Below are 12199 nucleotides of genomic sequence, written 5' to 3' on the forward strand. Positions count from 1 at the left end.
TTTACTTTGAAAAATACAAATCTTGCTTTCTTCAACCACACACTCTTTCTCTCTCCACCTCTTTCTTTCTTTTCTTCACACCCAGTTTCTTTTCAATTATTTATATTCATATTTTTTTATATATATTCCAGGGTTATCCACCTATATTCTACTATATATAAAAGAAAATGGGCGTCAAGGGGACCGTTAATCCGGAGGAGAACTTTGAGCCTCCCACCTTTACCATCAAGGAGCTGCGCGACTGCATTCCCAAGCACTGCTTTGAGCGCGATACCCTGCGCTCCTTCAGCTATATCTTCTACGACCTATGCGGTGTTGCGTTCCTATGCTACTGCGCCTCGCACATTTCGATGCTTCCTGCGATTCTTCGCTTGCCTGCCTGGATCGCGTACTGTATCTGCCAGGGTGTCGTCTGTACTGGTATCTGGGTCATTGCTCATGAATGGTAAGTTATAAAATTTATGCTATATAGGCATTGGCATTCAGCCACTTTTTGTGATGTGGGAGTTTCTGAAGCTTTTTTTTCACATCATGCATATTTGTGGTTGTGAGTGCTTGTGCGATGCAGTAAGAGATCGGTTGCATTATAAAACAGCAGAAGCAGTAGTGCTGGGTTAATCGCTTTATTTATTGCTCGCTGTGCGACTTTGCTGGGAGGATGTGCTGGGGAATTATAGCCGCTTCCTGAATTAGTACTTTAAATTGGTTGATCTTCTCTTGCCATTTCTGTGCATATCATTTGTCTTTTTTATCAATATTGGAGACATCCGACTCTGCAACTCTCCTGCGCCTCTTCCCAGCTTATCCTTCTCATCTCTCATCGCTTGGTGGGCGGGCTGGTTCTTGAATGCCGACGAACCAAAAACATTCACGTACACTATTTTTCTTTCTTCAGAGCTTCGTGGAACATGGCAGTAAACTGGAAAATCCCCTCCCTTTTCACATTGCTCAGCTTTCACATTCCAAAATCTTGCGCCGCAACCTGTTTTTGCATTTATTTATAACAAAGCAAGCTAATTAGGCAAAAAACATGCAAATATCTGATTGTTCTTCATCGACTATAGTGGACACGGAGGATTCTCGGCCGACATAGCCACCAACAACATCACGGGCTGGGTCTTGCACTCGGCGCTTCTGGTCCCGTACTACTCATGGAAGTACTCGCACTCACAGCACCACAAGAACACCAACAACATGACCCGCGACGAGGTATTCGTTCCCCGCACAAAGGCGTACCGTGGTCTGGAGGGTAAGCCCTCGACGCCGGCATGGGTGGAGGACTCTATCTTCGAGGAGACGCCCATATACCACCTGTTCAAGGTTGTCCTGCAGTCGCTTTTCGGCTGGCCCATGTACTTGTTCTGTAACTCCTCCGGGCCCAAGTACGCCCGCGGAGCCTCGCACTTCAACCCGAACTCGGTTCTCTTCAAGCCCGAGAACTACTGGAACATTTTCAACAGCGATGTTGGCATTCTGATCACGGTCAGCGTTCTTGCTTACTTTAGCTATGTGTACTCGGCTGCCACCGTGTTCTTCTACTATGGCGGGCCCTACCTGGTTGTTAACTTCTTCCTGGTCACCATTACGTTCTTGCAGCACACCGACGCAAAGGTCCCGCACTACAACGATGACAGCTGGGACTTTATGCGCGGCGCTCTGTCAACCGTTGATCGCGACTACGGATGGGCCCTCAATGTGTGCTTGCACCATATCAATGACACACATGTTGCGCACCACGTTTTCTCGCAGATGCCGCATTACCATGCAGTGGAGGCCACGAAGCATCTGAAGAAGAAGCTGGGCAAGCATTATCACTACGACAACACCAACTTTTTGGTCTCACTGTACAAGACCTACAAGCACTGCCAGTTCGTCGAGGAAGCCGGGTCTATTCTGTTCTTTAGAAACACCTCGACCCCTGCTATCAAGTCGACTTGATTACAATATACACTGCTTTTTATTATTCCACATAAAATTTCCAATACCAACCATTTTTTTATTAATGATAATAGAACCTTTCTTTTATTTTTCTAGAATAGACGTTTGGTAAAGCCACTGCTTGACCCAGTTTGCGTTTCCTTCTTGTACAAGCGATATGCTTCTCTCAAATGCTCCGGTTTCAACGGGCCCTCCTCCGTCTCCCCGCGCTCTATCTTAAGCTGGACAGCTCTCTCGACAATCTCGCCAACAAAGACCTTTGAGAACCCAGCCAGCACAAAGGTCAAAGTCGAAGATATCTGCTGATTCAGTATATGATAAGCCAATTTCTTAACCGACCCCTTGTTGAGTGCAGTACGGCGATAAACGTCGTATCTTTGTCGTTGGTTGTCTGTCATTTGATCCCACATTTCTTTAATTTCGGCTTTGCTTTGGTGCACCAAAGTGATGGAGTCTTCGGTATCGCTGGTTGACCCACCACCACCACCACCACTGGCACCGGTGGGTCCTCCCCCCATGCTGCTGCTTGCTCCCAAGTCACCGAATTCCTCATAATCCGCGGCACCACCACCACCACCGCTACTAGCAGCAGCAGCAGAAGCAGAAAAAGAGGAAAGTGCGTCATTGGAATTCATACCAGTATTAGATCCAGATCTCCTCCTCCCATCCATTCCCTTATCAGCATCCTGCTGCTCACCATCCCCCGGTGCCGACATGCCCATCAAACTGCCCCTACGGGCTTTCTTCTCCGGACCCATAGGTATAACCAGGTTATCCAAGGAAACCGTAGAAATGCTCGACATGGGATTGCGAGGCTTAGTGGGCGTGAATGCACCGGTCCGAATGAGTGGTTTGCGGATAAGACCGGCAACAGAGGAAGTGGTCAAGGTTACATTGGTGGAGACAATTGCGGATGCAGGGCTGGGGCCGGAGGCAGAGGCGGATGTGGAGGCTGCTGCTATCCGTCGCTTTTTTTGTCGCAGCAGGCCGGTTGGTGTCAGGGCTGTTAGGCGGGGTCTCTTTTTCAAAGAAGAAGCAGTGGGTGGGGTGGTGGTAGTGCCGGTTCCAGCTCCAGCTCCGGCTCCGGTATTAGTTCCGGATATAGCTCCGTTTGCTGGTGATCCTGCGCCAGATGCGCTCCGCGACTGGTCAGAAGACATTTTTTGCGTGTTTTGTTGTATTACCAAAGTGTGAAAGGGAATATTCAAATGTAAAGCGAATAAGTGGTGAATAATCTATTCACACTAAAAAGCAAACGTAATGCTTGTTTGCCCAGACATTTACCGGTAAACATTAAACTTGTGGGCAGAGCCCAGTCAAATCCATGTGAATTAGTTAAATAAAAAATAAATAATAAAGATATAAAACAAAAAAATCACCGTCTTTCGCGTTCACGAACACGGTGCTTGCGAGCACGCTCAGCCTCCTCTTGCCGCCTCTCCTCCTCCTCATCCTCCTGTCGACCAATCTTCGCACTAATACGCTCTTCCCGCATCAGCTGCGACGCCGAGACCTCCATATCATCACCATCGTCATCGTCGTCATCGACATCCCTGTATTGCACACCCAGCATCCTGCGAATCGACCCCTCTCGATACCTGGCACCACCCTCTTCCTCATCATCAACCACAAAGTCGTCCAACGAGTCATAGCCGCTCTCATCATCATGGTCATCGTAGTATTCCTCGCGCCTGCGCTTCTGCATCGCACCACCACCACCAGCACGGTTTGGTCTTCCAATGGCGCTGTTGTTCCTGGGCAGTGCACGCTGATCACCGCCGCGGGGTCTGCTGTTTTCGCCAGCACGCAGTGCTGGTGGCACTAACGGCCGGCCACCGCGACCATCCAAACGTGGGACCGGACTGCGGACCGACCGGGCGTCGCGCTCATCCCGGGTACTGCGCGCCCTCGCAGGGGCCAGAGCACTCGGCTGGGCCCTGCGCTCAGCAGCTCCACCGACGCTATCCCGCGAAGCACCACGGCCAGGTAGCGTAGGCCTTCTAGCGGCCAAATTCGCACCAGAACGCACGCCAAAGCGGTCAATCTCGCGCTCGGGCGGCTTGCGCACGGTTTGCTGTTGTTCCTGCGGCGGCAGCCGCCCAGGCGCCCTTGGCGCGGCTGGATCGGCAAACGCAGGGGCAGCAGCAGCACGGTCATGCCGCACTGCGGGCCGCCGCTTGCCCGCGACCATCCTGTGTGTCAGCGAGGTTGTGGTGGGCCTTGGGGGCTGTCGCACATGCTGTGTGCCGACTGGAGCAGGGCAGTGCGCAAGGCCGGGGGCCCTGCTCCGGACTGGCGCAGGCGCAGCCTGCCTTTTATCCACAGGCGACCGCGACCGGGCTCTCCTGTTGTCTGTCGGCGACTGAGCCCAAGCAGCTTTCCTGGGCGACCGGCTGCGGTCGCCGGCTCGCCGAACCCTGGCACTCTGCAAAACAGCACGGCCAGCTGGGCTCCTGGTGGGCAAAGGCGCCGCCCTCGAGGAACCCAATCCGGGTTGCGCGCCAGTCCGCGGCGCCTTGTCTGCACTTTTCGCTGGCGCAGCCGCGTTCTGCGCAGCAATCTGCATAAGCTCCTGGAAGCTCACCGGCTGAGCCTCCGCCGGTTTCTTCGCTCCCGCCACAGCCGAATTGGCCTCAGGCCTTCTGGCCACGCTGCTCTTCGCACCGGTGCCGCTACCACCCGCATATCCCGCCTTTTGCTGTTGTTGCTGCTGCATGGGCTGTTGCTTCTGTCGCTGTGTCTGCTTGCGCTGCGCCTCATCAGCCCTCTCTGCCTCGGCCCTCTCCTGCTTGCGCCTCTCCAGCGCCATTTTTGCGCGCTTCTGCCTTTGGTTCTCATCATGCTCGCGTTGCTGAATGCGCTCCTCCACCAGCCTTTTCCTTCGCCTTTCGTCTGCCTCGCGCTCGCTGCTTCTGTCTTTGTTGGATATTGCGCCCGCTAGGCGCTTGCGTTCCTGTGCTGCGCGCTCAATGTCAGCTTTGTTGCGATCGGCCAGCTGCATGAGCCTCTCAAACTACACGAATAAGAATGTAAATGCGCATGTTCATGTTAGCATTGAGAGCACACACCTTGTTGTTGTTGTTGTTGTTGTTGTTGTTGTTGCTGCTGCTGCTATTGTTGTTGTGTATACGCATTGGCAAGGGAGACAAGTGGAGGGGTTGTCGGTTCTTACATCCGTGCCCATTTGCGAGTCGAGTGTGTGAATTTGGGTGTTATGAAATCGTGAGTAAATGAAAAGTATTGCAATGCCAAAGGGATAAAGATAAATATGGAACGAAAAAATTTTAATCCATTTTTTCGGTTGTCGAGTTTTGAAGGATGGGAGGAAAAAAGTCTGAATTTTTTTTGAGTATTTGCGTCCAAAAAAATTCAAGTTCGGAGATGCTGACGTGCAGCAAAGTCGCATCCCCCTTTTTAATATCACTTATGCAGCTATCTATTCTTTACTTTTTATTTGAACGACGCCAGCCTTTTACAGCCTTTTTGACACTCTCAATTCGAAATGCAAAGTGACTCTCAACAGCCATGGCGCCGGAAGAACCAAAGGCAGCCAAACACAGCCACAGCCACAGCCACAGCCACGCACAGCAGCGCCGGAAAGCCCCTGACGCGGGCCAAGCGCATCTCCCAGGCCATATCAAACCGCGACTTGACAACACTCAAACTGCTGGCACGCACCGGCGATGGATTCCAGACAATACGGCTGCGACGCCGAGCATGGTAAAGAAGCACAACTGCACAAACAAACATCCTCTTTGAAAAAAAGACAACGCAGCTACGAAGAAAAAAAACCCCAAGGTTTAAATGCACATGCTCGTTTTTAGGCCACTACTGCTTAATTTTAGATCATTGACCGATGCCGGCAACCGCGCAGTACCGCATCCAGACGAGGGCCAGCTGGCACTGGATATTCCGCGGACGGGCCTTCCACAGTCGCCCGAGTACAGGCGCGATGCATCAGCGGCGAAGCGGCGACAGGGGCAGTTGGGCGAGGTTGTGCGGGCGGTTCTGCGCAACTACCCATGGCTAAGCTACTATCAGGGCTTCCACGAGCTCTCCCTGACATTCCTCAGCGTGTTTGGCAGCGAGAGACCAGCTATTGAGGCCGCCAAAATGGTATCCCTATTTCTCATGCGCGACGCCATGTCCAGCGACCTAGACCTGGTCCTCAAACAGCTAAACCTCCTCTACTCGCTGCTCGAAACAACAAGCCCCAAGCTCCACGCATTGCTGACTGAGCTCGATGTGCCCGCGTTCTTCGCCATCAGCTGGGTGCTGACGTGGTTCGCGCATGATCTAGATGAGTTCCAGGATATCTGCCGCATCTACGACTTTCTCATCACCATGCCGCCAATGCAAGTTATCTACATGGCAGCGGCAATGCTCAAGCGCAACGAAGAGGACATTCTCGCCTACGACAGGGACTTTGCCATCATTCATACTGGGCTCGTCAAGCTTCCGGGCCGCATTCGCAATTGGCACGCGATTATCGAGGACTCATATTACATGCAGATTGAGTTTCCGCCGGCCAAGCTGCAACACATGGGGCAGATTATTCTGCCCAAGTTGTCTGCCGTCAACACATACGAGGCAACGTGGAGGCGGCTGGATCCGGCGAGGCCGATGGCGTTCGAGAGCCTGCTGCCTGCGGTCAGAAACGGGTGCCATCCCTTGGCTGGCAATGTTGATTCGTCGGCCGAGGGCGGGAGGATTAATCGGATGGCCGGGGTTATTGACCTCACCAATTCGGCTCAGAAGGCGCGCAACTTGGCGCTTCAACATAAGTGGCCACTGATGGTCGCCACCGTGGCTTCAGCGACTATGCTCATGTACGCATGGATGCTGATGCAGCAGCTCCAGATCCATCCGTAGGCAGCACAGATCATTCTCATTCTTTTTTCATTGTTGTTGTTGTTGTGCGCAAACACATAAAAGTATATCAGATATTTGAATTGTTTGGATGGGTTTATGCAAATAAAAACGAAGACACAGTGAGTGCCATTAGGTGCACAAGCTGCTTGACAGCCGTGCTGAACACAACCACGAGGCTGGCCCACAGAACATTAATGTCAAATAGCACAGAGATTGCCGTCGAGTGCGAGGTGAACACTAAAAAATCAAGCAGCCATGGGTAATACGACTCGTTGTACTCCCAGATAACTAGCAGAAGCATCAGCACCTTGCCGAATCCCGAAATAATCAATGCTGTCGAAATAGTCGCCCACCACCTAGCCTGCCTAAACGACCTCTGGTGAATAACCGACGCGAGCAAAATCCCCACGAGCAACGCCGCTGCATCAATCGCAGACAAGACCAAAATAAACAAATACTGCAATGCAAACGAATGCTGCTTCTCAAACAACAATTCGCTCTGCCCGCGCAGCCGCCCGCCCTCCTCCAGCCGGAACCAATCAATGTACACGCTGAAGAGTATCAGGAGTATGCCCAGTTTGCCCACGTTCTTCTCGATAAAGGCATGGCGGAATTCGAGCTTGTTGACCAGAAGGTGTCGGTATACCTGTGGTTTGTGTAGGAGCATGTCGATGAACATTATTATGACATCGTGCTCAACGTACTTGTCTGCAAAGCTCTTGCAGTTCTCGCACTGCGTTAGTCGGATGTGCTCGACGCCATATTCGGTGTATAGACTGGCTACTGGGAACCCGCATTCGATGCAGATCTGCCTGACTGTTGTCGTAGACGCTTCTCCTGATGCTGAGGGCGACTCGGCCATCAGTGGGGACTGCGGTGTCTCTACATTTTTTGCGCAAAATGCATTTTGATTGAATACCAAGGGTGGGGAGGGCATTCAACCAGTTTCTTGGCATTAGTTCATGTGTGCGTACAGAAAAAAAACACGAGTTGGTTGTGGCTTATCAGAGAGCGGATCCAACTGATCTCGAGCTGCGTGCTTACGTGGTCCAAACGTTAGTGCCACTGCTGTCAGAACCAGGATGACCACCAGGGCAAACAGCACTCGCCGCTGTGGGTCATCCAAGACATGACACTCGCAGCCCATTCGGTTGCAGCTGATGACATCCGTGTCGTCACCGAGTATCCTGACTGAAGTTGCACTAAGCGTACATATCAATGTGTGCACGTATTGGCTTGCTGGAAGAATAATCGAGTTTTGAAGCATTTTATTCGGCCCCAAGAAAACAAAAACATTTTTTAATTTTAATTTTTTTTAAGTTAGAGTTTTGAAAATATTTCACAGCAATAGTCATTCGTTTGCTTTATGGCAAAGTGCAAAGTATGTCAAGTGATCACCAAGGAAGAAAAAAGGGCAAAATAAAAATCCAGTTTGGGCGCTGTTTTGAATTTTTCTTCTTTGTTAGCAGCCACCTTTTGATGTTGAGGGAAAAAAGGACTCGCGGAAAAGCGAAGAACTGAAAAATAAAAAATGTGTATTTGCATTTGCATTTAATTTGGATTCTTTTCTTTTTTTTCTCCTTTTCTCTCTGTTTCTCAAATTTCAGTATTTTTTTTGCTCCCCCAACTTTACCTTCACCACACTACTGTTTTTATTTATACCTTACACCTTGAATTTGTTTTGTAACTTTGCTTATTTACAAAATGTCGTCGAGTGCTACTTCTCAGGAGGCTCTGGCTAGCAGTCTTCAACAAACTCTCAGCCCCAATACACAGGAGCGCAAGCAAGGTATGTTTTTATTACTAAATAAAATCCCGCTGCATTATGAATTTCAGCCCTCGTCGGGGCCGGCATTGTACTAAATTCAACCGTCACCTTGCCATTTCTCCCCCCTCACACTTTCTTGCCGCGTGTAGCCGAGCAGTACCTGGGCTCCATCGAAAAAGCGCCGCACTTTGTTGTCCCCCTGCTGCAGCTGGTCAATGACTCAGGAACAAACGACAACATTCGCTTTGCAGCGGCACTGTACTTTAAAAACTTTGTCAAGCGCTGCTGGCCGCAGAGCGAGGACACCGAGGACACCGAGGACACGCTGTTGGAAGAGGACCGCAGAGTAGTAAAGAGCGAGATCGTGAACCTAATGATCACGGTGCCCAAGCGGCTGCAACTGCAGATTGGCGAAGCCGTGTCAATCATCGCCGAGAGCGACTTCCCGGAGCAGTGGCCAGAGCTGATTCTCACATTGGTGTCCAAGCTGTCGGCAACAGACTACCACGTAAATAATGGCATCCTGCAAACGGCCCACACCGTGTTCCGGGAGTGGCGGTCGGCATTCCGCTCCGATCGGCTGTACACAAAGATCAACCTTGTGATGGACCAGTTCAAAGACGCGTACCTGGAGGTGTTTGTGACAACAGACCGCCTGCTTGACGAGCACGCAAGCAACCCCGCGGCGCTGAAGGTGCTGCTGCACTCGCTAATGCTTCTGTGCCAGATCTACTACGACCTCAACTGCCAGGATCTGCCGCCGTTCTTCGAGGACAACATGGGCGAGTTTATGCAGACGTTCCACAAGTACCTGGTGTACAAAAACCCACATGCTGAGAGCGACGACGATGCGCCCGGCGACCTGGAGGAGGTCAAATCGAGCATCTGCGAGATCATCAATCTGTACGCCCTGCGCTACGAGGAGGAGTTCAAGCAGCTACCGCAGTTCGTCGAGACCGTGTGGAGCATGCTGACGGTCGTCGGCAACGGGCCCAAGTACGACAACATTGTCAGTACTGGTATGTCCTTCCTGTGTACGGTGGTTCGCAACCCGCACCACCGCGAGCTATTCTCGACCAGCGAGTCGTTGAAGCTGATCTGCGAGCGCATCATCATCCCCAACACAGCACTGCCTGAGGCCGACGAGGAGATGTTCGAGGACGACCCGCTGCAGTTTGTGCGCCGCGAAGTTGAGAGCGACAGCGCCGGGACCCGCCGCGAGGCCGCCGCAGAGCTGGTCTCCGGCCTGCTGGAGCAGTTTGCAACTGAGACGACGCAGGTCATGTCGCAGTATATCCAAAAGGGCCTTGCGCAGTACGCTGCCAACCCTACTGCGAACTGGCGCGACAAGGATGTGGCGCTGTTCCTTGTAGCCTCTGTGGCTGTCGTTGCGTCCGTGCACTCACTCGGGGCCACGCGCGTCAACGAGCTGGTTGACGTGGCTGAATTCTTCAGCACGCAGATCATCCAGCACCTGCAGAACGTGGGCTCTGACACCGGGTCGCCCATCCTCAAGGCTGACGCGATTAAGTACGTTGTCACGTTCCGCAGCCAGCTGCCGCGCGAGCTGCTGGTCCAGGCGCTCCCCCTGCTGGCCGCGCACCTGGCGCACCCCGACGCCGTGGTGGCCACGTACGCGGCCTTTGCCATCGAGCGGCTGCTGGTGCAAAAGCGCGACAACACAATGCTGTTCTCGCCCGCCGACGTGCAGCCACTGGCGCAGCCCATGCTGGGCCACATATTTACTGCGCTGGACTCGGCTGACTCGCCGCAGAAGCTGGCCGAGAACGAGTACCTGATGAAGACCGTCATGCGCATCGTGCTTGCCACACGCACCAACATTCTGCCGCTGGCGCCGGCCGCGCTGGCCAAGCTGGCGGCCATCCTGGCCGAGGTCTCAAAGAACCCGAGCAACCCGCGCTTCAACCACTTTATGTTCGAGGCTATTGGCGCGCTGGCCCGATTCTCGTGCGCAGCCGAGGGTGCTGCGCTCGCGCAGTTTGAAGCCACGTTGTTCCCGATATTCCAGGGCATCCTACAGGGGGACGTGGTCGAGTTCATGCCGTACTTGTTCCAGATCCTCGCGCAGCTGTTGTCCATGCACCAGGGCGGCACGGAGCTGCCTGAGGCTTACGTCAGCCTACTGCCTCCGCTGCTGCAGCCCGCCCTATGGTCCGCGCAGGGCAACATCCCTGCCCTCGTGCGCCTGCTGCAGAGCTTCCTACAGGTCGGCGGTGCGCAGCTCGCGGCCAGCGGCCAACTGGAGCCAGTCCTGGGCGTCTTCCAGCGCTTAATTGCGTCGCGCACCAATGACCACCACGGGTTCAACCTGCTTTTGGCGATCACGCAGTTCGCACCGCCTGCCGCACTGAAGCAGTACCTCAAGCCGATCCTGACCCTGTGCTTGACGCGCCTGCAGGCGTCGCGCACAACAAAGTTTACGCGTAACTTTGTGCACTACGCGGCCTCGGTCATGTGCATTGGTGCGCAGAGCGGCGCCGGCGTGGATGTTTTCTTCGATGCCATGGATTCCATCCAGCCGAATCTGATGGCCACACTGCTGAGCAATGTGCTTCTGGAGGCCGTGCCCAAGGTTATCGGCCGTGTCGAGCGCAAGACCACTGTTGTCGGCTTTGGGCTGATGGTCGCTTCGCCACGCTTCCAGTCGGCACCCGCCTATGTGCCACTGACCACTGCCGTGCTCGACCAGTTGGCTACCATGCTGATGGATACTGCGGTCAAGGAGACAAAGTCGCAGGCTGATGCCAGCGCCGCCCCTGCATCTTCTGAGGACGCAGCTGCGGCGGCTGCTGCATCGACTGTAGCCGCTGATGAGGATCTGGACTCGCTCGAGGTTGAGGCTTCAGAGTACCAGGCGTCGTATGCCAAGCTGGCTACGCTGGGCGACATCAAGATTGACCCGTGCCCACAGATTGTCAACCCAGCCGCGGTCTTGGCCAGATCCTGCGCCCAGTCCAAGCCCAGATCTCTGCAGCCGTCCAGCAGCTGTCCGCTGATAAGCGCCAGTTTATTACATCGATAGTCTCGAACTAGATGACTTGTTTTATTTCATTTTTCATTTTTAATTTACACTTTTTCAGGAACCAAAATCCCATTCTTTTCTATTGGTTTATAGTTATGTTCGTCTTTTTTTCTTCCTCACTTTGCGATGAGGTCACTTTTTTTGCGGGATATTGGTATGCCCGTTTGCTTGCTCATGAGGCCAGAGCCCCCCGCTATTGATCGATTGCGCCTCTCGGAACAGGATTTCAAGATCCACGTGAATTGCCTCGATTTTTGTTTGGCCGTTTTTGGGTGGGGGGAGGGAGGAGGGAAGGAAGAGGCGCGCTCACCTCCAGCCTCCGCGGCCCCTTCCCTCTGTCCAAATAAAGGCAATTTCACCAGCCAGCTCGAAGCGCGGGATTTGCACTGCGAGGAGGGGGATGGTGTTTGCATAAAAAAAGGGGGGAGTCGGCAAGTACAGGCACAGACAGTGGCAGAGTCGAGCAAGCGAGTGAGTGAGTGAAGCGCTTCGATGAAATGGCCAAAAGCAAATTACACAGCCTGTATTCACCTTTGCCCCGCCTTTTTCTTTCTCTCTCTCTCCTTCCTTCCTTCCTT

General features: G+C 53.1%; 6 protein-coding genes across 6 annotated transcripts; 3 read left to right on the forward strand and 3 right to left on the reverse strand.

The window, feature by feature from the left end:
- Nucleotides 1–167: 167 nt before the first annotated feature.
- On the forward strand, nt 168–1938 carry BX661DRAFT_140299 (delta-12-fatty acid desaturase; the record flags this gene model as incomplete). The annotated part of the gene is made up of 2 exons (XM_051532836.1): nt 168–445; nt 1065–1938. 2 exons carry the CDS (start codon nt 168–170, stop codon nt 1936–1938), a joined length of 1152 nt encoding a protein of 383 aa, XP_051394109.1.
- Nucleotides 1939–2030: 92 nt separating this feature from the next.
- BX661DRAFT_140172 (TAFII28-like protein) lies at nt 2031–2336 on the reverse strand (the record flags this gene model as incomplete). Its single annotated transcript, XM_051532826.1, has 1 exon — nt 2031–2336. One exon carries the CDS (start codon nt 2334–2336, stop codon nt 2031–2033), a length of 306 nt encoding a protein of 101 aa, XP_051394110.1.
- Nucleotides 2337–3231: 895 nt separating this feature from the next.
- Nucleotides 3232–5373, reverse strand: BX661DRAFT_177416 (uncharacterized protein). Its single transcript, XM_051534635.1, has 2 exons — nt 5111–5373; nt 3232–4951 (listed from the first exon to the last, which is right to left on the reverse strand). The coding sequence occupies exons 1-2, from the start codon at nt 5342–5344 to the stop codon at nt 3314–3316; spliced, it is 1872 nt and encodes a 623-aa protein (XP_051394111.1). The 5' UTR covers nt 5345–5373; the 3' UTR covers nt 3232–3313.
- Nucleotides 5352–6891, forward strand: BX661DRAFT_177419 (rab-GTPase-TBC domain-containing protein). The gene is given in 3 exon segments (XM_051534636.1): nt 5352–5493; nt 5506–5658; nt 5763–6891. 3 exon segments carry the CDS (start codon nt 5441–5443, stop codon nt 6808–6810), a joined length of 1254 nt encoding a protein of 417 aa, XP_051394112.1. The 5' UTR covers nt 5352–5440; the 3' UTR covers nt 6811–6891.
- Nucleotides 6892–8101, reverse strand: BX661DRAFT_177423 (Arv1-like family-domain-containing protein). Its single transcript, XM_051534637.1, has one exon. The coding sequence runs from the start codon at nt 7745–7747 to the stop codon at nt 6905–6907; it is 843 nt and encodes a 280-aa protein (XP_051394113.1). The 5' UTR covers nt 7748–8101; the 3' UTR covers nt 6892–6904.
- A 195-nt stretch (nt 8102–8296) lies between these two features.
- Nucleotides 8297–11621, forward strand: BX661DRAFT_160303 (putative CSE1-nuclear envelope protein that mediates the nuclear export of importin alpha; the record flags this gene model as incomplete). The annotated part of the gene is made up of 2 exons (XM_051533302.1): nt 8297–8599; nt 8728–11621. Exons 1-2 carry the CDS (start codon nt 8515–8517, stop codon nt 11619–11621), a joined length of 2979 nt encoding a protein of 992 aa, XP_051394114.1. The 5' UTR covers nt 8297–8514.
- Between the last annotated feature and the right edge of the window lie 578 nt (nt 11622–12199).

Source organism: Kickxella alabastrina (assembly GCF_025024165.1).
Source record: "Kickxella alabastrina strain RSA 675 chromosome Unknown BX661scaffold_3, whole genome shotgun sequence".
Classification (NCBI taxonomy): Eukaryota; Fungi; Kickxellomycota; class Kickxellomycetes; order Kickxellales; family Kickxellaceae; genus Kickxella; species Kickxella alabastrina.